At 38.6% G+C, this 22214-nt stretch overlaps 2 protein-coding genes across 2 annotated transcripts; one reads left to right on the forward strand and one right to left on the reverse strand.

Moving 5' to 3' along the window:
* Positions 1-686: 686 nt before the first annotated feature.
* On the forward strand, positions 687-16327 carry LOC131310292 (threonine--tRNA ligase, mitochondrial 1). Its single transcript, XM_058337232.1, has 20 exons — positions 687-998; positions 3014-3251; positions 3393-3452; positions 3957-4046; positions 4749-4823; positions 4928-5056; positions 5127-5216; positions 6286-6374; positions 6482-6578; positions 6656-6742; positions 7117-7201; positions 10363-10457; positions 10813-10845; positions 10935-11021; positions 11696-11788; positions 13606-13698; positions 13826-14047; positions 14683-14754; positions 15424-15495; positions 15995-16327. Exons 1-20 carry the CDS (start codon positions 724-726, stop codon positions 16088-16090), a joined length of 2178 nt encoding a protein of 725 aa, XP_058193215.1. The 5' UTR covers positions 687-723; the 3' UTR covers positions 16091-16327.
* Positions 16328-17401: 1074 nt separating this feature from the next.
* LOC131310294 (protein RICE SALT SENSITIVE 3-like) lies at positions 17402-21824 on the reverse strand. Its single transcript, XM_058337233.1, has 7 exons — positions 21630-21824; positions 21401-21454; positions 20974-21162; positions 20218-20326; positions 20063-20104; positions 19870-19926; positions 17402-18256 (listed from the first exon to the last, which is right to left on the reverse strand). The coding sequence occupies exons 1-7, from the start codon at positions 21776-21778 to the stop codon at positions 17717-17719; spliced, it is 1140 nt and encodes a 379-aa protein (XP_058193216.1). The 5' UTR covers positions 21779-21824; the 3' UTR covers positions 17402-17716.
* Positions 21825-22214: the final 390 nt, after the last annotated feature.

A 22214-nucleotide genomic window follows, 5' to 3' on the forward strand; every position in this document is an offset into this window, starting at 1 on the left:
TGTTGCCGGAGACGTGGAAGACACCGGCGGCGGTGATTTTTGAAGTTAGAGACAGAAAATATAGTCGGTGTATCATACCAGACGGAATTAACGGTACCTGCTTTTTAGACTGAAAAGGAATATGAGGTTCAAGTTATCGGATTCTGTCTAAAACAAAATGTACCAGCTGGTACGGAACAATATTGACAACCTTGCTCTAACTCCTACCGAAGTATATTACTCCTCTCGTCCCGAAAAGATTATCCGGTCCCCCAAACAATTGAGAAATAATGTATAATGTTCTTTTATCAAAATAATCCCTAACTTTTTTCCATTATAATTGAAAAGATCTTATTAATATCTAGTGACTTGAGAAAAAATTGTCGACGAAAACGCATTATTTATAATTTCTCGTTTTGCGGACTTAATAGTCTTTTGGGGATGGAAGTAGTATGTGCTAGCAAAAAAAGGGAAATAATTTTCACATCCCTTTTTTGATAAATGCACTAAATTTTTTGTCTTTTAGCAAATAAATTATATATAAAAATTTCACAAAATGACAAACAATTGAATGGATTTATCAAAAAAATAGAGAGTGAAAATCACTACGAAAAAAAGAGGACTAAATATTATGGTACGGAAAACTTTGGGGACCAATAGTGTTATTTACCACAGTAAAACTTAAATAGCCAGCCCTAAACCTCTTTGGCATCGCTTTGCAGTACTTCAACGCAACAAAGACGAATGCGATGTTCTTTTAAGTGGCGGTTATCCTTTCCCCTCCTCCACCGTGCTCCGCCGCGTAACGCATCCCGCCGCCGCCTATCCTCCTCGCTCTCACCTCCACCACCGCGAATGGGGAAAAAATCCGGCGGCGGACAGCCGGCGGCGTCCGGCCCCGACCACCCCAAGGACGAAGCCTACCTCCAGGCCGTTATTTCCAAACGCATCTCCACCTTCGAATCGATCAAATCGGAACAAGTCGCTCACCTTCAGTCCATCTCCGGCGACGCCATCAAGTACTCTCTCTCTCTCTCTCTCTGCGGCTATCATTGTTATATACCTGTTCGTACTGAGTTACATAATGCACGCGCGATTGTGAAATCTCTTTTGAAAACATTCCGTACTAGTACTAAAATTTGGGAGAGTGAGGATTGAGAGCGAGAGTGCATAGCGAGGATTGAGAGCGGGTGGGGAGGGTGAAGAATTATGTGTTCATATGCATATAGAATTTATGCCAGGGAAAAATTTGCCTAGGGTACTACTGTTTTGGGATGTGTGAGGGTAGTAATAATGGAGATACCGAGAGACTGTTACCGTTAGGGGTGATGAACGAGGCAAATCTGAGCAGGCAGCTGTTCAAGTTTGGTTTAAAAACTTAACAAGCTTCAAAAGAATCAAAACATGTTCAAACTTAACTTGTTTATGAGGAGGAGTTTTAATCGAGCTGAACTCAAGCCAATTTCGAGTAGTTTACATTTTTGTACATTATAAGCAGCATTAGCCGAATGAGCTGAGTAGTAGCGTTACGGGCTTGATATGAAAGCTTAACGAGCTTCAAAATAATGTTTAAGCTTGGTTTGTTTATGTAACAAACTTATCTTGAGCTAATTTTTAATAAACAACCACGACTTTGAACTCAAATAGCTTGGTTCGTTTATTAGCCCTAAGTAGGGGTCACATGTGTTCATATGCATATAAAATTGAGGAAAGGGTAAAATTTGCTTAATGTGGTACCGTTTTGAGATGTGTGAGAATAGTTATGGAGATAGTGTTACGGTTTTGAAGCTTTTTTTTTTGGAATTCACCACCGATAGAAGTCACTTGGAAATGATGAACAAAGAAAATGGAATACACAGAGATGGATAGAGTTTTGAGTACTCTTAGGGGAGAAAAAGAATAAGCTTTATTCAATTCTTTACAAATGGATTGTAATGGTGCTAATGCAGTAACCTTGATCCCTGTTTATATATCTATTTTCTGCTACCTCTCTCTCCCTCATCTGTTCTAGCAACTTCTATTTTCTTTTTTGGGGATTGCCTAACTACTTGTAATTGTTTTCTAGCCGCCATAGTAACTCTAAAAGCAAACCGACTATTGGGATGGTCATGCATCTTGCCACCTATGACCTAAGCATAAATTTCAGCTCATAAAATTCAACTCGCTATGAGAAAAGACTTGCCCTCAATTCTCAAAGTCGGGAAATTGGACTAGTGTTATTTCATGCAGCATTCTCCTATCTAAATACCCTTGAATTTGAAAAAGAATCGGGCATGTTTAAAATCTTCCAGACTTTTACTAAGGATTCAGTTGGTTTGCGAGATCTCATGATCAATTGCTGCTACATGCTAATTGCAATTGTTAACTACCTCTTTCTCAATCCCTTACCTGACAACTACTTGTAAAGTACTTCCTCCAACCTAATAAGATTGTCTGTTTTTGTTCTGCAAAAAATACATTTTGATCAAGAACAACTCAAAATTCATTTTTTATTAATTAAAAGAACTCATTGATACATAGTAACTACAGGCAAAATTTTTGAATTTTGTTCGACAAAAATGCACCATTTTTATGTTATTGTTTTGTGGGTTGGACAATCCTTTTGGGACAGAGGTTGTAACTGTTTGCTAATCGCCTAATTATTTTCTACTGAACTCTTCAGATTAGCATGCATCTTGCCACGTTAGCGTAGATTTATTTTTCATATTTTCTGGTTATGGGCTTGTGGCATGTGTTGCTTCTTTGGTAGCTGTGAGCCTGCGACACTTTTCGCTGAACCTACATTGCAGCAAGGATACCTTTTGCACATATATGATAAATGTGTGATAGATTGACATCTGCATATCAGCATATAGTATTGAATCTATGTTGTTGTAAGGATAAGGTTGCTTACATACCTGTATGTACACATATGCTATATATGTACATAATGATGTTTAATCTGTTTGACTTTTATTTTTTGAAAGCATTTTGCCTTCTAACCTACATGTATTTGTATGCATATGAAATTGATTTGAGTATATGTCGTCGTAAGGGTTACTTTGCCAGATGGGAGTGTGAAGGAAGGGAAGAAGTGGATGTTGACTCCACTGGACATAGCAAAAGGGATTTCAAAGAGTTTGGCGGCGAATGCTTTGATTTCGAAGGTTAATGGAGTGCTGTGGGACATGTCGAGGCCACTTGAAGGCGACTGTGACCTAAAGTTATACACATTTGAGAGCGATGAAGGTCGTGACACCTTTTGGCATTCGAGTGCTCACATTCTTGGGCAGGTAAAAGCTGTGTCAAGGAGGTTGGTCATGGAATATGTGTCTAAATTAATACCCCCCCCCCCCCCCCCCCCCCCCCCCCCCGCCAAAAAAAAAAAAAATGTATCTAAATTGACTTAGGTTTTGTTCTTATAATTTCTGAAGGCTCTTGAGGTGGAATATGGATGCAAGTTGTGCATTGGGCCATGTACTACAAGAGGGGAGGTACATTATGTTACTTGATTTTTCTTAGTTTCTTTCCTATTGACTTACAAACATTTCAGCTTTGTAAAGAGTCAATTCTCATGTACAAAGTTGACTATAAACATTCAGGCATTCTAATTTATCAACACTTGATATAGGAAGTTGGAGGGTCATACCCCATTAAGTTCTTGATCGTTGCAATGTTGGTTCAGATTTTTTGGTGAACTGAAAGCAATTTTTTTCCCTAATCAGATGCCCTGATTTGGCATAACTGGTTGAATTTGAATCTGAATCGGAATTCTTGTTTGCTTTGGGTTCAACAGAGGCATAGTTTTGAGTGTTACATACTTAGATTAGTTGACATTTAAGATTAGGTATTTGGCATGTGGTATGACTTGGAGTTATATTAAACTTTTAATATATGTTTCGACCTTTGAAATTCATATGACTTACCTTTTGCATTGTGTACCTTAATTTTGTGCTATAATTGCAAATTGCCCAGGTCTTAAAATATTTCTCTTGTAGGGTTTCTATTATGATGCATTTTACGGAGAACTGGGCTTAAATGAAGACCACTTTAAACGAATTGAGACAGGGGCAGCAAAAGCTGTTGGGGTATTGCTCTTTTGCTTGTTAGTGTTGTTCTACCAGAAAATTTTATAAACTAAGCTTTCTGCCTTGTTAGTTGTCCACTTATATTTCATTTGCGATTTTATTCACAAAAAGAATTTGTTTTTTTCAAGTTGCAATGACTGCTTAAAATACAGGAATTTGAAAAATAGTGATCATTATTTGGATGTTTCTGTTACTGTTTCTTGCTTCAACATCTATTGGTTTTGATGATTTGTCGAGTTCTGACCATGTATTGGAGTTTGGATGAGACTGTTTGCCGAGGCATTTCTTGGTGCAAAAGCTGTTAAGGCTTAGGCTTTCATTGGTGGGCTTAAAGCTGTAATATGGACCAACACTTTGTATTGGGGTGGCATCCCCTTATGCTTTTTGTATGGGTTTGGCAGCCCCTTGGTGCCTTTCTCAAAATCTTTGCTTTAGAGAAGTGATGAACTGCATCCTTTTGTGTGCCTATGCGTGAGCTAGGTCTGTTTAGCTTTCGTAGAGGCACAAACACACGCACTCGCACACACTTTTGTTTGTGATTTAGTTATCTCGTATCACACCCATTTTTAGGTGGATATAAAAACTTTAAAATTGTGAAAAAGTTGTTCTTTTTCTGTTTAGGATTTGATTTGGCCATATCTATGATGAACCGTCAATGTTTCCTTTTCAATAGCATATTCCCTTAAGTTTCTTCTATTTCAGGAAAAGCAGCCTTTCGAGCGTATTGAAGTTACGAGGGAACAGGCACTGGAGATGTTTTCTGAAAATAAGTTTAAGGTAAATCCTCAACGCCAAAACATTTGTTCTGTAGATTGGTTTGATTTATTTCCATTTATTGTCGATCATATATTACACTTACGCCTTTCCGTTTTCTCGATCAGATTGAAATCATTAGGGAATTACCTGAAGACAAAACTATAACAGTATACAGATGTGGCCCCTTGGTTGATCTGTGTCGCGGTCCACATATACCCAATACATCTTTCGTAAAAGCCTTAGCTTGTTTAAAGGTTTGGCATTTTGTTACTTTGCATGCTTCCTGATTATTTTGTGTGTGTTACTTAGACTTCTAATCTTCAGGCCTCGTCAGCATATTGGAGGGGAAACAAAGATCGTGAAAGTTTGCAAAGAGTTTATGGAATATCTTATCCTGATCAAAAGCGCTTGAAGGTAATGTTGTTTTATGCTTTATCCGATATTTGTTTATCTTTGTGCTTGTATTTGGTTTTGGTAAGCTGCTCTAGACACACACCTGCATATTGTCACAACACCCACCCCTTTGACTTCACCCTTCTTTTCTTAGAGGATGGATATATAGGGAACTGATTTAGTACTCCCTTTTGTCCATGACTCCCCATGCAGTCCTTTGGTGTCCTTGTTCTTGTGAAATGATGAAGCTTCCTTTCATTTATGAGTTCATGATTTATTTTCCCACGCATGAATGGTACTATTGTAATTTTACATTGATAAGGACAAAAAAGTAGACCACGTGGTTAAAAGGGGGTGCTATTATGCTATACGTGCATTTATGTTTATGACTTTCCTCTGCATTTTCTTTCTGCCACTTCAAGAAGTTAACGACGTTCCCTCTATTAAGTGGAAGTAGTCTTATGGGCAACTGGGCAAGTAATGTCTTTTTTTTCTCCTGTCAAATCCTTGTAATCCATTGGAAATTGAATCTAAGTTGCTGTGAATGAACTGCAATTAGTCAGATTGCATGACCAACCTTGCAATCTTTGATACGATAAAATATGGTTTTAGAGGAAGTCAAAGTGATGTTTAGTGTGAGCGACCACGTGGACCATACATTTCTGGTGCTGAAAAATCTTGCATTGAATTGATATTAAACGGGTTGTGTTATCTTTGAGATGTAGTATGATGCTATTGCTGCCATTGATCTCCAGTGACGTGTTTCAGAGTCATATGATCTTTCTTGTGGAAATTGTTAGATAGGTTGATATAAATTTTTGGGCCATTTTCGAACATTACAAGCTTTTGGGCCAATTGGTGATGTGACATGGTGTCGGGAATATGTTTTTTTCTGGGGTCTTGGGTTCGGGCCTCTATTTGCATTTTTTCCCTATTTGTATTCCACTTACTTTCCTTTGCATTATACTTCTATATGGTTTGGTATTTACATCTCCTTGTGCACGAGGGGATGTTAGATAGTGTGGTGTAAGTTGTTGGGCCTATTTCCTTACAACTTAAGTCTTGTGTGTGACAATCGGTGATGTGACAGGAATATATTGCGAGGCTGGAAGAAGCAAAAAAATACGATCACAGAGAATTGGGAAAGAATCAAGAGCTTTTCTATTTTGATCCACTTAGGTACAATTGCAAGTTAACATTAATTGTTTGATGTCAGGAGTGTGCCTTGTAACCACTTGTTGCATCTTTTTTGTCTTTCTTGAGTGAATATCTTTTATGTACTTCAGTCCAGGAAGCTGTTTCTTCCTTCCGCATGGTACAAGAATTTACAGCAAGTTAATGGAGTTTATCCGAAATCAGTATTGGGACAGAGGATACCAAGAGGTGAACAGTTTGTCCATAGTTTATTGCAACGATATAGGCTAGCAGTATATGACATCTAATCGTACTTGATTTTGCAGGTTATAACACCTAACATCTATAACATGCAACTCTGGGAAACATCTGGGCATGCGGCTAATTACAGGGAAAATATGTTTCTATTGGAGGTGATATTCTTTCTTTTCCTGCGAGTACATTTGTTTTCAATAGCTCTTGGGTGTTTAAATGCTCATTGGTTTTTACCTCATTTTAAGGACCAGTTATATCTATTAATTCCTTGTATCAGTGCATATTATGCTCATATGTGTGGATATTTATAGCTGTTTGTGGTTCTTAAATTACAAATCCTTGATTATGAGTGCTTTGGAATGATTTAGGTTGGTCATATGCATCATAGATTTATATTGCGGCTTAGGTTTGCATTCCCTCTTTCATTAACTGACCTCCCAAATTTTCTTCGACCTCTCCACTCCCCTTGGGGTTGATGACTAGGTATGTTGATCCCGGTTCTAATAGTTAATATTTCTTGTTTATGGTACAGATTGAAAAGCAAGAGTTTGGGCTTAAGCCAATGAATTGCCCGGGCCATTGTAAAATGTTTGATCATAGAGTTCGTTCATACAGGGGTTAGTTATTTTAATCCTTACAGCTTGTGTATTGTATTCTCGCACCTTCTGTTCTGAAGATTTTATTGAGCAAAACCATGGTCCATCTTTGCACTTTATCAAGCAACGGGGTGAATGTTGATATTGATACTTGCTTGCAGTTGAGAACAACCAGAAAAAGGTAGATGTCACTATAAAAATACATGAATTTATGCTTTTTCACGTGTAGATTTAATGTTTTCATCTTGTGTGGATTGCATATCTGCCTGATGGAGAAGTTGATGGTCTTGGCTTGTATATTTGGCTTCTATTGTTAACGTGCATGGAAATACCTTCTTTTGATGAGTGAGATATATTTTTTGAAATGTTTTCATCTTGCAAGAACTGGATGTGCTTTATGTGAAAGTTGGTGGTGTTTGCATTTGTATTGGACATCTCTTGAAGTACCCATTTTTTCTGAGTGGAACTTATTAACAAAGCATGCGTAAAAAGGCCAAAGATTGAAAAGTTATACATTTACCCTTTCACCCACCCTCTTAAACAACTCATTAGTTACAAGACTCACTATTCACTAGTGAACTTATGCCTCTTCCCAGGATAGTCCGTGGTGATGGTTGCCTCAAGAGTTGTAGTTGAGCCTGCCCCCCACCGCTCAGTTCATGATATAAAAGAATGGCTAAAACTTTCGTTTCATCAATTTTTTTTCGCTAAAGAATCCTAATAATGAGCTTCAATCATATTGACAGATTGAATTTACCAATCTTTCAAAGTTCTCTTGGGTTGTGGGTTTCACAATGCTCCATTATGACAAACCAGCAGGCAGTACTTGAAGCCATTCTTATCCAAAGGTACTAAAAACAAGTCAGGAGACATTCATTAGAGGTCTATGGCAACACATTGAATCAGCCGAAGCTTTAGTGCACCCTCAGCACCGACTTCTGTGGGTATCCGGAAGAGGATTGCCACATGGCACTTACCGGCGGGCCCAATACCCCGCAGGTAAGGCAAGCGAGCTCCTCGGGATTCACGACTCCTCTTACCATGCAAGCACTCTAGACTTCATGGACCTTCATATTAGGAACTCCTCCGTGGAGTCTCCAAAATGCGACACTACGAGGCTTAATGACATGCTCAGCCATGTCTGCTCTCCATACAACAAATAAGGCTCTCATGAGCTTGGCGACTCTCAAGACTCCTCATGATACCCAGGTCGGGAGCAGGGCTTGGGTACCTTGCTCGGGATCTAAGGAGGTATGTGGCTTGGAGGCTAGGGCGAGGGGATTGTCTGAGGCGAGCTCCACCTTGATTGACCATAGAGTGAGAGGGGCGCCGCCTACGTTACCCGACGTCTGCCTGAACTACCTTCATCATTACCACAACCACCCTCATTATAACCACAACCATGCTTATTGCAGCCACCCCCGACACCCGGTAAGCAACCATCCCTTTGGCCTCTATCCCCGGCCAGTCCATCCCTCTGGTCAGTCCACCCCTGAGACCTCCATATAAGGATGGTTCATGCACAACACCGAGACGGATTACATCGAATACACATACACACCTATACAGAGCGTACACGTACACTCTCTGGTTGACCGCACTCTCCACTGCCATCCTCTCTCTCTCTCCCCGACTGCCTTGAGCTCTCAACTCCTCCACCTCCGGTGGTCCCGAGCACTGTTGTAGCAACCGCCGTATACCTGGAGGGACAACCTCAGGTACTCTTCCCGCCACAACTTCATATGCAATTCTCTTTGTAAATTCTTCCCGAACCTTCATGGTACTGTTTCACAACACCCTTTAAGCGGTGGAGTACGTTATGTTTGTGCTTGAAAATTTAGAACAAATTGTCATGTGTAGCTTAACTAACTCTTGCTAGTCTTTTGTTTTAAACTGGCTTACTTCTGCCTCGAATATCTCTGACTCTCCCACTCCAGTCGTTGCCTTTCTTTCTGTTACTTCGAAAGTAGCTGCTTCAGCTTTAGCCACTTGAATTTTTGATACTCCCTTTTATTTCTCATCAAACAAATGGCGTCTTCTTCTGCGCACATATCTAGTGGCTGTGTGGGATGACGATTTACCTCAATTAATAGATGCACTTTTAACTTGCCCAAACCCGCACAACTAATACTTCCTGACAGGGGTCTTCATCCCTCGAGAAATGCAGGCTACGTGTCTTTTTTCACTTGTGGTTGTCCTGTCAAGCTGGGTATATTTAAGTTTTGCTTAAATCTTTCCTTTTGGTCCAGTCAGGTTTTAACTGCCCATGAAGAAACCATCTCACTTGAGACTTTCATCTTTCCAGTTTCTTATTGTAGCCATAGTTTCCCCTGATTTGATATTTTCTTCCTGCTTCTTTCCTTCCATCAATAACTTGCTTCACTTTGTGGAACGGAGCACGGATTTTGCGTTGCTCTGCAATTATATATTTTTTATTTTGGTGTTCCAATGGACTCTAATCTTTACCCAAGCATAATGTCTCTATACCAGTTGTCACCACGGTAACTCTGGCAAGCAAAATGTTAAATAACATGTCCAGGATCAGGACCATATTTTATTGTAACTTATTAAAGATGCACATCCAACACAACCTTGGCGTTTGGACTTGACTCTTTTCTTTGTTTAGTTGGTTGGAATCACACTGGTGACTTGTGTCAGTATACATGTTCTTCTATGTACTCGGCATGATACTATTATGTGATTGACTAGTGACTTTGATTAGTTGGATGAATGCATATGTTAAAGTACTTGCTTAGGATTGGTCCTGTTAAGAAGTCATGGATATTACCAGATAAAATGGAAAAAGAGACAACTGTGGAACAAGATTTTGCTATTTATGCTAGAACTTTGCAAAATATGTGTTAGCGATGATGGTTGGGCAAAGTTTGTTTCAGCGGAAAGACTTGTCACTTGAGCAATACATACGCTTTTTCTTTATTTTCTTAGCACATATATTCTGCATGGATCAGCTAGGAACTTTCATTTTGAAGTTTTGAATTCCATCCTGCCTTGAGGCAGTGAGAGTAGGTGACATTTTACATGTATTTTTTTCAGTGGGTATTTAGCTTTTAAAAGCGAGAATCTTATATTCATTGTTGACCTTCGAAGCAACTTAGCGATGTGTTGTTTCTTTTGTCGTACTTGCGCCATCTGCGCCCTGATTTTTTCAAACAATTCTGCAGAACTTCCTCTTCGCCTGGCCGATTTTGGAGCCTTACATCGGAATGAGGCCAGTGGTGCGCTAAGTGGATTAACTCGTGTCAGGAGATTTCAGCAGGTAGCTTTGTTCTTATTGGTTCTTTTTGTTGTTGCTTTTCAGCATTGAAAAAAGCTGGTTCTTTCATTGATTTTTTCCAGTGTGGATGGCTTTCTAAAATTCTCCTCTAGTGAAAAAGTAGCTGTTTGATATTGGGTGCTAACAACCTTGATTGTGATAGACTGCTAGCATTAGTGCCTCAACTTGGTATTCTTGCGTCTAATCTGCTTACATTTGGGCAAGGACATTTTTATTTTGGGCTTTTAGCTGTCCCAATAAAGTTACACAAAATTAGATAACAAGAAGAATAGGCAAAGACAAATAGGTCCTCCATGGCTCTTGGAAACCACTCTCTGACAAAGTTAATATTTTACAGGATGATGCTCATATCTTCTGCAGGGAGTCCCAGGTTGGTTAATTTTTGTCGATATGGAACTGAGACCTGTTACTTTTTTTTTGTTTTGATTGCCTAGCATAACTAGATTTGTTCATTTCCAGGTGAAAGATGAAGTCAAAAGCGCATTAGAATTCATCAGTCATGTCTATGAGATATTTGGGTTCACTTTCGACCTGAAACTATCAACGGTATGGCAATATACTCACCTACGTGTTACGTACTTAAAGCTTATATTATGACTTGTGTGGTTCTTTATATACTACTAGTGGTGATTTCCAAATTATCAACTGCGCAGATGATGCATTGCATACAAGGTAATGCCAAAAATAGAACCAAATAAGCTGGTGTCTCCTAGTAAAGCCGCATTTATGGCTTCAAAAATCTTTTCAAAATGGGGTATAGTTAGACTTCAAAAAAATGTTTTAGACTTGTATCATCAAGGACTTTTAAGCCAATAGAGACTCGTATCACGTTCCTGTCCCATCACCAGAATGATCCACCTCCCGAGTAACAAATGATTCATTCCTGAAATATGTGGGTTGAGTCTTCAAATACATATGTTGTTTAGTCCATTCTATTGCTTTTTTATGGTGTTTAGTTAGTATACAGTCCTCACTTTTGGCCCCATGCACGAGATTGTGCTGCAATTACTTGACTTCTCCTTTTATCCTTATTTTATTCCGTTTTTTCTAAACTAAAAAAAGCTTTTAGTACATCCTTTATTGTAGGCCTATATTTTGGTTTATCCCTTGTTTGCTTTCATTTCTTGGTACATTTCATGCCATGCTTTTCGCTCTGCTTCATTACATGGGCTCAGGACCTAGAAAGGTTGTATTAACCTAAAGTATGTTTTGTATTACAGAGGCCAGAGAAGTATCTTGGAGACTTAGCAACATGGGATAAAGCAGAAGCTGCTCTGACAGAAGCATTAAATGAGTCTGGGAAGCTGTGGGAGGTAATTTATCAAATCCTTTTGATACTGTTCACCCTTTTCTTTTCTCGTCTTATTTGTTGTTTTTATTGAGAAATGTGTTGAAGGTTGTACGTTGTTCTGATCACATGTGGATGTAATGCAATTTGTACTGTGTTGTTTTTGCTCCTACGGTAGTTGACTAGTTGTTAATATGCCTTAAGTTTGAAATAGTGTTTTGTCGTCAGAAAAAGATAACTTAAAGTTATGTCATTTGCTTGCTCCTTTTTGTTTGGTAGGCCTCGAAAAATGGATGTGGTCTGTAATCCAAATCAGCTGTAGACATATATAGTACATCATGGTCCTCATGGTGTAAAAAAATGCAAGCAAAGAATACCCTGTCGGAGGTGATAATTGTTATCAATTTGATTTCGAACTGAGGAAATGTTGTTTGACATGGTTAGCTAATGCGCAATGCAATCCAAGTAAGATAAAGGAGGCATGATTTCATGTAGTGCCAGAAGGGCAAAAGGAAAAGTACCAGTTGGGCCTCCTGGAGGAGAATATGATAGCCCAAGGTTTAAGCTATCAAATGGTTTGAGAATGCAAGGAAGTGAAGATGGATTTAAATAACTGACTCTAATTTGTGCTAAAGCTTGCTGGATTTTTCCTTTCAATATTAATAGTGGATGCATTTCAACTGTTAACATACTCTACAGATGGTATTTAATGGTCTCCTTGGTATAAGTATAACCATGAAATGAGAAAACCTATTTATGATGCTTTTATGTAATCCGTGATGTATCAGAAGTAAAGGATTCAAGAGAGAGAATATGAATTGATGAATACATTGGTCGAAAAACAAACAAAAAGTAAATGAAATATGCAGATAATTCATAGATCAAATATGCCATTAAATTTCGAATCCTTTTCTTTCGATCCTTGGATTCATTTCTGGAGGTGACTACCTCATTTGAGAAATCATGTTGATCCAGTCTCTTGGATTCCATCTGAAAGAAGAATACCTGACGATACACTAAATCAAATAAATCTGCTATTTCTTCGAACCTCAATTTTTGTTCAAATTGTGGTGTATGGTTTCCTCCCTGTACATGGTTATTGATATAACTCCGAACAGGGGATTACAATCGGAGATTTTTATAGGACAACATATGTGTGTATGCCAGTATGTCGTACATACACCCATCTATGCATGTTTGTATGTGTCATGAAAGCTGTTTTTTTAATGCGTAGATAGGTTAATAATGAAGTTTTTAATCGTTGAACCAGGATGACAGTGGGATAAACAATATGTGTGCTTAGCTGAGAACTATGTTTAGGGGCATAACATTATCAAATTAGACTGACCGAATAAAGAATTGGGCATAAATGTCTATGGTGAAAGGCTGGGACTGTAATTCCGTTTCCCATTTATGAAAAATATTTGACACAATCTGTGGTTACTCCATGAAAGGGTAAACGGATTTGACAGTTTCTATGTAAATAGCTTGGTTGCTAGTGATTTGCAACACCCGTAACCTGTTTTCGGCGTGCCTTTTTCTGACTTAAACTTTTTATTATCTACTTCATCTAGTGCTACTATTGCTGTCACCATTTATGTCATTCAGTTGCTGCTTATGTTGGCCCCATCTACTGGTATATGGCTTTGTTTTATCTGCTTTCATGCCTCCCTAGTATTGTGAGTGGTTGTGGTTTATGTGTGGATCTCTATCTGGATAACCTAATGTTTGTTTTCTTAACTCTTTACTTGTTCATTGGTTGTCTGCATGGGACTTTGTATATCTAGTTCTAGTGTATGGTGTTCTCATGCATTGCAATTCACAATGGGAGTCATGTTTCAGATAAATGAAGCCGATGGTGCATTTTATGGGCCAAAGATTGATATCAGTGTTTCTGACGCACTGAATAGGAAATTCCAGTGTGCAACATTACAGGTGAACTTGTTGCTGCCATGTATTTTCTTTTTCTTTCCTGATTTGTGCGTGCAAGCCTCATAACTATCATTTACTATTGGCTAGAAAAAGGTTGTTTTAATTTATTGGATGCTACTTGATATTACAGTTGGACTTCCAACTTCCTTCTCGTTTCAACTTATCATACTCCGCCGAAGATGAAGCTAAGAAGGAGAGACCGGTTATGATACACAGAGCCATCTTAGGGTCTGTTGAGCGTATGTTTGCTATACTTTTGGAACACTATAAGGGGAAATGGCCTCTCTGGCTCAGTCCACGTCAAGCAATTGTTTGCCCTGTTTCGGAGAAATCTGAAGCATATGCGTTAAAGGTTGGTGGTTAGTTTATGTGCTTTCATCTTGTGGTTATTGACTTTTATAATGTCTTACAGTTTGATTGTTGATTCTTTTTTCCTGTAAGTTGACAACTTAATGAACATGCATTGGGCATACTGTCACTCATTTACAGATCCTGTTTGCCTTTTTCTATTTGTTGCCCTCTGCTTGATCTTTTTTTGTTATCCTTTTTAACCTGGTCATTGTAAATGCTGCTTGCACATGTTGCTGAGGTGAAGTCAAATAACTGGTGTCTTCAATTCAGTGATTTACTGAACAGCTTGTACATTATGTTCATCATGTAAATGATCTCACTGGGTTGATTCTCAGTAGAACAAGAATCTATGGTTTTATTAACTGCAGCAGATGTAGACATTTGTTGAAATTGGATAATCAAAGCAAACTTGGTTACAATTTCCACTTGCATGTATTAGTCTAGGGCATCTAGGCCCTTTACTGTGTTTTTTTTACTCCTGAATGGTAAATAATTGCAATTTGGTGTGTAAATGACTACATTGCCTCCAGGATTTTTACTTTCCCTACTACTAAGTAACAAGTATTCTTCATTTCTCCCATTTCCTAGTTCCAGAAGCTGAGGACATCGAATTATTTTATGTTCACTTTTTAACAGGTAAAAGACCAGATTCATCAAGCTCGGTTTTATGTGGATGTTGATACATCTGACCGAACAATCCAGAAAAAGGTGCATTCCCAGCTTCCTTTCTGAGCCTCAATTTGTTATACTGCAAACTGCACTCATGATGTGGTTGTGTATTGTTAGAATCTTTTTCTTGTAAAGCTAATAGACAGTTCTTACCTACGTACGTGTTTTCAGTGGTATTTTTTGTGTGTCTTATAGGCCTGTGTAATTTGACATTTCTTTCCTAAGTGCTTACCGTGGCTCTAGTTATTGGTTGCATTAACAGAAGATGTTGGTTTCCTCTTCATCGTTTCTGGTATTGGTTTTGGTATGATCAACTTGGATGCCAGTCCTTGCAGTAGCTTACAAAATTGACTACATGCACTGCTGATAATATATTAACAAGGATTCTTTGTCGTTTTGAATGATTGGAGTCTAATGCAGAACAAATTTAGTAAGGCTCACATGAGCGACACACTTCAGTCTTGCTAGTCAATCATGTGAAGACCTTCAATCGGTTGTGTTAAGATTTCTATGGGACTTTGAAAACTTTCATATTATGATTTCATTGCATTTCCCTCGCTCCTAGATCACCACACCTTTATTTGTGCCCTGTTAGAGGTGAACATAAACGATTCCCTCTTGGCCGGTCATGGTCTTACACCTGGTTGAAGATTTCTCTGATGGTTCTGCTCATTTAATGATGGTTTTGGGCCTCTTGGCTTCATGTAGGTACGAGAAGCTCAGTTAGCCCAATATAACTACATCTTGGTTGTTGGTGAGGCTGAAGCTGCAACCGGAGAGGTAATACACATACCCTGATGTTGATTACCTGACGAATACGAATATCACTATCCAATTTTTATGTTGAGCTTAGTGAAATGTGAACATTCTGATGAAGCCATTAACAATAAAGCTATTGTGGAAAAATTGGTGGATACTAGTAGTGGGAACACGTCGATTCCGATTGACATTAAGCTAGGTTGTAAAGTATTTGTTGGATTTTATAAGTCATTCGGCTATTTTATAACCTGGTTTTACTTTGGCTCATATTCGAGATTGTTCTCATCCTATCTTAAGACCACCTTTTTAGGGGAATGATGCAAGCCTTGGAAACTTGATGATATGTATCTTTGGTTTACAAATGTTTGGCCCCTGGGGACTATATCCAGAACATCTGGCCCTACTCTTTCTGGTTTAGTTCACATTTTAGTTTGGTTGGTCCTATTTTAGAGAATATTCTGATTGGGCAAGTGGAGTTTTCAATCCTTGGGAGATTTATGCCTCTAAAATCCTTTTCCAGGTAAGCGTGCGAGTGAGAGACAAGGCCGATTCTTCAGTAATGATGGTTGAGGAGGTGCTCAATTTCTTCAGGGAAGAAGTAGCGGCTTTCCGCTAGGGTTCTGATTTTGCAGAAGCAAATGAATACCCATGATATGGATGGTTGATCACCTATACGCGGTTAGTTGATTATTATTTGTAGCAATTCCTTGTGTTAGTGATGATTATTCGAATATTACACTGGATTCTTACCTGCATTTTGAGGAAGTTCCCAACTGATGGGAAAAAAGTCTGTGTAAAAGATCGGTTTTCTTTAGCTTCTTTCTGAACTCGGGGCTTTTTTTGAATTTACGATGATTAGATAGAATTAACGTCTCTTCATCTCTTTATGCTATATGATTCAGCAGGGTTTGGCATTGAGCCTTATTGTAGTGCGACTTTTTTCCATATTTGCAATAGTTCATATGACCAAAAAACAAACACATACAGGAGTTCTTGGTATTCATGTTGCGAAATTGAGCTGAAAACGTCAACCCAAATAACATAAGCAGGGATTGGGATACAGACATTCAGACGCGTAGATGAACATGAGTTGCATGATATACTACGGGACAAAACGTACTTTGACAGCTTCAGTATATTTGTGTCCGAATGTCTGTGCCCTAAGCATTATTGTATTGGCATGTGTGTCTAAGAAAGCGAGCTGAGGTCAAACAAAATGCACCATTTTGCAGTCATGCCCGAGCTCGAGCAGATTAATATACTTGGATTCAGCTCGGCTTGAGCACTACCTTCTCTTTTTTCAAATCATTTTGAACCTAGTGAAATCTTGTTCGTTCACACTATGTTTGGATCTTGGGAAAGGGAAAGGAAAAGAAAAGGGACAAGAAAATGTAAGAGATCTTTCCTTCTCGAAATTGTAATTGAAGCAATACCATTCGTTTTTCATTTTCTTACCTTGAAAGATTTAGGATCCAAAACGTTTCAGTGTGGATGAGTAGAAAGAAATGCAGAGTCCAAGTGGCTTTTTTTCGTGGTCGATCGGCTTATTAGTTATCGATAGATTGCAAGAGTCGCTGATAACGAGGTTGCAGGGTCGAACCCGCTTGCAATAGTAGCCCTGCAAAGTAGATGCTGCGTGGGAGACTTTATTCTGCTCGTAGGACTGTTAAATGAATCAAACTTCTAAGGTTCCATTCTGGTTTGGCTCGTTAAAGCTCATTTAAGAATGATTTTCCGGATAAAAAGCTGAACTCAAACACGTGTCTTGAGACTGTCAAAGTGTTCAAATCAATTTTGAATCACTTACTATATACTCAGCTCCATGAATTTATAATGTTAAAAACTAAGCTACTCGAGCTTGGTTCGATATTAATTTATTAAAAGCTCGTTCGATATTTGTTTGAGAAGTACTACTAAACAAACAAAATTTGAGCACCAAATACTTCCATAATATATTTAGTTAGCCAGTCTTCATATGGCTTCCACAAGACTTATTGCTAATATTAATATATACATTGTTGGAAATCCATCACTGAAAAATTCCCATATTGTAGTAAGCCCTAGCCATGATTCGGTCAACGGTCTCGTCATTCACGCAATTCCCTCGCGATGAGCAAACACTCGAATGTGAGAGCAAGGGATCACCCAACGAATGGACGAGCGCGCAGTTAATGCACGAGCCGCTGCCTTAGCGGGATTAGCTGCATCTTTGACTCTTCCCCCGGAAAGACAGGTTAACTAATTAATGGTCATGATGGTGAAGAGAGTTAAAATTTGGATGTTGAGGAGGATAAGATGACATGATGGAATTGCTACTCTCGCCCATTTGATCCTTCTCATCATCAATCTCTTCCTTTGTCACCCTCTCCATTCCGGCCGCCATCCGTTCCAAAGGCCTGTTTGGTGATAGATATTGCGGTGGCTGAGCCGCTTCGTTGTAGGCAGCGTACACTGTCGGTGGTGGTGGAGGTGGCACGACAGCCGGGAGTTTAGAGAGGAGGGCTTCAAGGCTGCTCATGGAAGGAGTTATTCTCGCCGCTGGTTGGTTGAAGTGGTGATGAGATAATTCTATTGGAGGAGTGGGATTACTGCCTTGGAAGTGCCATGATTCCGGCGCACCGTAGCCGTTGATCTTGAAGGGATATGATGGTGGTGGTGGTGGTGGTGGTGGTGGTGGTGGTGGTGGTGGTGGTGGTAAGTGTGGCAATAGCACACCAGGGATGCTCTCAATGTAGTTGAACTTCTCCCTTAGTAACACTACATAGTTAAGGTCCTCCATCACCTAATTTTCGAGTGAAAAGAAATCAAAACTTGACCACATATATGGTTAGTAATAATAAATTAGAGAACACAGCGTTGACAGTACTGCATTCATCTTGAATGGAAGTGGAAAGATGTATAAATTTTTTATACGTCTGTCAAGTTTCTTAATAAATTATTTGTCTATCCCCAAAAAAGAAAAAAAAAGGTGAACTGACGTATAGAATGAACAAAGTAACGGTCTTCTAAATTGCTACATTTTGCATGTGACTCACTCTCACAGGGTAAATGAATACCGTGGTTTATTCTGTTCGTTAATTCACTATACAACCTAATGAGTTAAAACAGACAGACTCTAGAGGCAACAGCATGTGAAGAGGTGTACGTGGGGTCGCGGAACCCATGTCAAGAAAAAATCCCCTACGATTATACTGAGCTTTTGTATTATAACATAATGAATGAACCCACTCAATTAATTCAGGGATGAACGTACTCTCTCATAAACCTTCAAGCCCACAACATGCTACTGGCAACGAGGCTATTATGCAATATTTTCCAAGCTTGAAATCTCATTGAATGCAATCGAATAAAAACTCAAGTAATTCAAATTATTTGGAAAATTTTAAAAAAATTATTAAAAAAAATTTGCTTTGTAGGTATCTTTTAGTTATTAGTTAATAAGTTTAGTTCAGCTTTTTCATATATGGTTTTTTATACCCACATTATTGATTTTTTACTAATATAAATGTTATTGTGAACCCAAGCTCGCATATTTTTGGAGTCGCCATTGCAGACAGCTAAGAGCATTTCATTGGTTGGGCAACTTCTTGCCACTACCAAACTTTGGCAACAGAATCATCATTCATGCCAAATTTTGGAAATGTAATTTCTAGCTAGAGTAAAAAATTGACTTGTGGCTCCATCATCAATGCCTTTGATCTCCAATTTTTTTTTAAAGACAAAAAAGATTTGTTAATCTTTGAAAATAAATTACAAAGATTTAAAGAACCCTAAAGACAAAGCATCAAACAGGAGAAGAGCAAACCCACAAGAGGCAATAAACAACTCCAACAATCATACGTCGCTAAGACCCGAAGAGAGAGAATAATAAACCCCAAGTTGGCAAGAAGCTAACAAAGACATACTTCGTCACTCCCAAAGAGACACCGAACACCTAAAATTCAAAACACCACCCAAAGAGATACCTAAGACTTCAAAACAACATGCACCCAAGAGACACCTCCTAAACTAACTCCTCAAAATAGAAAAAATTAATCCAAAACCAACATGGCTCTATAATTCTCCTCATCAACTTCCACCATTTGCGCAATCCTTTTGATCTCCAATTTTTAACATCCTCCAACAGTTAAAAAAAAAAATTGAAATAAAAGAATGGTTGTGGTAATTTACGTGATCTACTAATAGGACAACAGTGCCAAAAATAGGAAAGTACCAAAAATAGGAAAGTACGTGGCGACTGTTGCATGCCATAATTTGGCAATTTTGGCAATTGCCATGCAAAATGACAAAAATCAGTGGAGCACTGGAGCTGATCTAGTGTGTGTGTGTGTGTGTGAGAGAGAGAGAGAGAGAGAGAGAGAGAGAGAGAGAGAGAGAGAGAGAGAGAGAGAGAACCTTGTGAAGAGATCCTAATTGAACAACACCTTCTCTTACTGCAATCAAGGCTATAGTCTGCAAGATAAGTACTCTGTTTAATTAATTTACTTACTAGACCTTAATCAAAGTTGATCCATTAATTAACAACAACATAAATATGCTCCTCTCTTCTTTTTTTCTAGGAGATGAGGTTTTTTTTTTTTTTTTTCACCTTAATACCGGACTGGAACTGGGCCTCCCAAGTCCTGGGATGCTGTGAAGAAATTAATAAGGAAAAAACAGTTTTTAATTAATAAGAAAATTGGAGACAACAAAATTAATCACAAACTTATGACTGGTCAAGGATCAAGGGACTGAGTTTCATACCGAGTCAGCTGAGTTTTGCCACACAGATAAGAAGTCGATCTCTTGGCTCTCATTGTGATCCTTGTATATCCATTTATGGCTGTGATCTGCAGCTACTTTTCCAATCAAACTAACACCAAAACCAAAATCTTGGTTATCATGAGCCAAAAGAAGAATAATTGGTAAGAAAAATTAAGCTCAAGGTTGGAGATTCGATGCATTAGCAGCTACGCGCTATAATTAGAACCTTGTAATATATGTGACAAAAGATTAAAAAAAATATCTGGAATCGGAATCCGTTTTGAGCCCTGATAAGGATTCTCTATTTTTCATATATCTTTGAATGTTTGGTTAAATGCATTAGCAGGTGCATGATATGATTAGAATCTCATATTAGTGTACGAATCCTGAGACATGAACGTTTGAACACCGGGGCTGTTCTGGGGTGGAGAGACTCAAATATTTGGAAATAGGGGATTCCAGTGGTAGATCAGACAAGGATTCTTCTATGTCCAAAAATCCTAACGCATTGGACACGACGTTGAACAAAAAATTTGACACAAAAATTAAGATAACCTTGTGTGGAACTCATTTTTAAGTCTCACGCAAATGATCGGAGCCGTTGAATTTATTTAAAACATTTTGTTAAGAGTTCCCGTAAAAATCAACTATATATACAAATCTTGAGACATGATCGATCGCGTATCAATGCACTGGGCAGGAGACAAAGATATTTGAAGACATAAGTCTTAAATTAAACTTAATTTATTTACTTACCATTCACCATAGTTATAAACTTCATGTGACATTTTGAAGAAGAGCTCTGGTTGGAGTCCTATTTCGTAGTGTTGGTACTCACAGTTTCCATAAATTGAGGAGCCAGCTGGACAATCCCCATCGCCATTGATCATCTCTGCTGCTGCTGAGGAACCAAAATTGCAAAACCCATCTTCCCAAACCAATGTCCTGTCATCAATATGAGAGAGAGAGAGAGAGAGAGGGAGAGAGAGAGAGTATGCATGGCTACTTATTCACTTCAACATAACGCAATTTAAGAGCAATGATAGGTACACATTTATATTTACGCACAGATTCAAACACATATGTATCCGAAATCGTTTGATACATGCATGGACATTGTGTCTGGAACCGTTCACAAACATATGTGCACTGTACTTGTTCATAGTTTAAAGCAAATCTATACCAGTTTCTCCTGTTTCCTCTTGACCTGTCATAAGCTCCTCCATGGCCATCCCATCTGAGAGAGAGAGAGAGAGAGAGAGAGAGAGAGAGAGGATGATGGTGAGATACTAAATATGTATCATAGGATTGAATTCCAAAAAGAATCTATAGAATAGGATATATCATGTCTAGATAAGGAAAAGAAAAGAGCCCTGATCACATTTTTCTTGTAATTTTTTTTAAAAACTTACTTGGGTGGAGGATATATTCTAGGCAAGATCCTCCAAAAGACAGCATAAACCCATTGAGAGGAGTTTCGAATATTGCAAAAGCTTCTCAAGGTTTGTTGAAGGATGTGAGTAGCTGGTATTGGGTACTTGTGGATTTGTTCTTCTTCCATTTCCAAGTAATTGCTCTCTCTCTCTCTCTCTCTCTCTCTCTTCCACCTTTATTACATCTATATATTATATATATATATATATATAGAGAGAGAGAGAGAGAGAGAGAGAGAGAGAGAGAGAACACCACCACCAAGAAAATCTCACATTTGTGAGGAATGAGAGGGGTTGTAGTGCACCCGCCACACTACACCATGTAGTGCGGCCGATCTAACCGTCCATTTTGGTGCAGACGGCTTAAATTTAATCCGAGCTTTAACAAACCCTAGCCATCTATAATTCGGATGAAAACCCGAGTTGTTGATTGTCGAGATGAACGGTCGGATTGGCCGCACTTGCACTACAGCACCCCCAAGTCCCATTTGTGAGGCTGAGTTTTTCAAAACTTAACTTATTTTTTCGTTCTGTGTGTTTTGTTCGTCTTTAACCCCTAAAATT

The sequence above is a fragment of the Rhododendron vialii genome, chromosome 12a (genome assembly GCF_030253575.1).
Source record: "Rhododendron vialii isolate Sample 1 chromosome 12a, ASM3025357v1".
Classification (NCBI taxonomy): Eukaryota; Viridiplantae; Streptophyta; class Magnoliopsida; order Ericales; family Ericaceae; genus Rhododendron; species Rhododendron vialii.

Bases quoted from the DNA above. Each gene is read 5' to 3' on its own strand.
- LOC131310292 (XM_058337232.1), top strand. From the start codon at position 724: ATGCGATGTTCTTTTAAGTGGCGGTTATCCTTTCCCCTCCTCCACCGT. The intron at 5,217-6,285 runs GTAATGTTGTTT...GTGATGTGACAG, and splicing joins CTGATCAAAAGCGCTTGAAG to GAATATATTGCGAGGCTGGA. The intron at 13,699-13,825 runs GTGAACTTGTTG...TTGATATTACAG, and splicing joins TCCAGTGTGCAACATTACAG to TTGGACTTCCAACTTCCTTC.
- LOC131310294 (XM_058337233.1), bottom strand. From the start codon at position 21,778: ATGGAAGAAGAACAAATCCACAAGTACCCAATACCAGCTACTCACATC. The intron at 20,327-20,973 runs GTAAGTAAATAA...TTTTGGTGTTAG, and splicing joins GTTTATAACTATGGTGAATG to TTTGATTGGAAAAGTAGCTG. The intron at 19,927-20,062 runs GTGAAAAAAAAA...CTTATCTTGCAG, and splicing joins AGTTCCAGTCCGGTATTAAG to ACTATAGCCTTGATTGCAGT.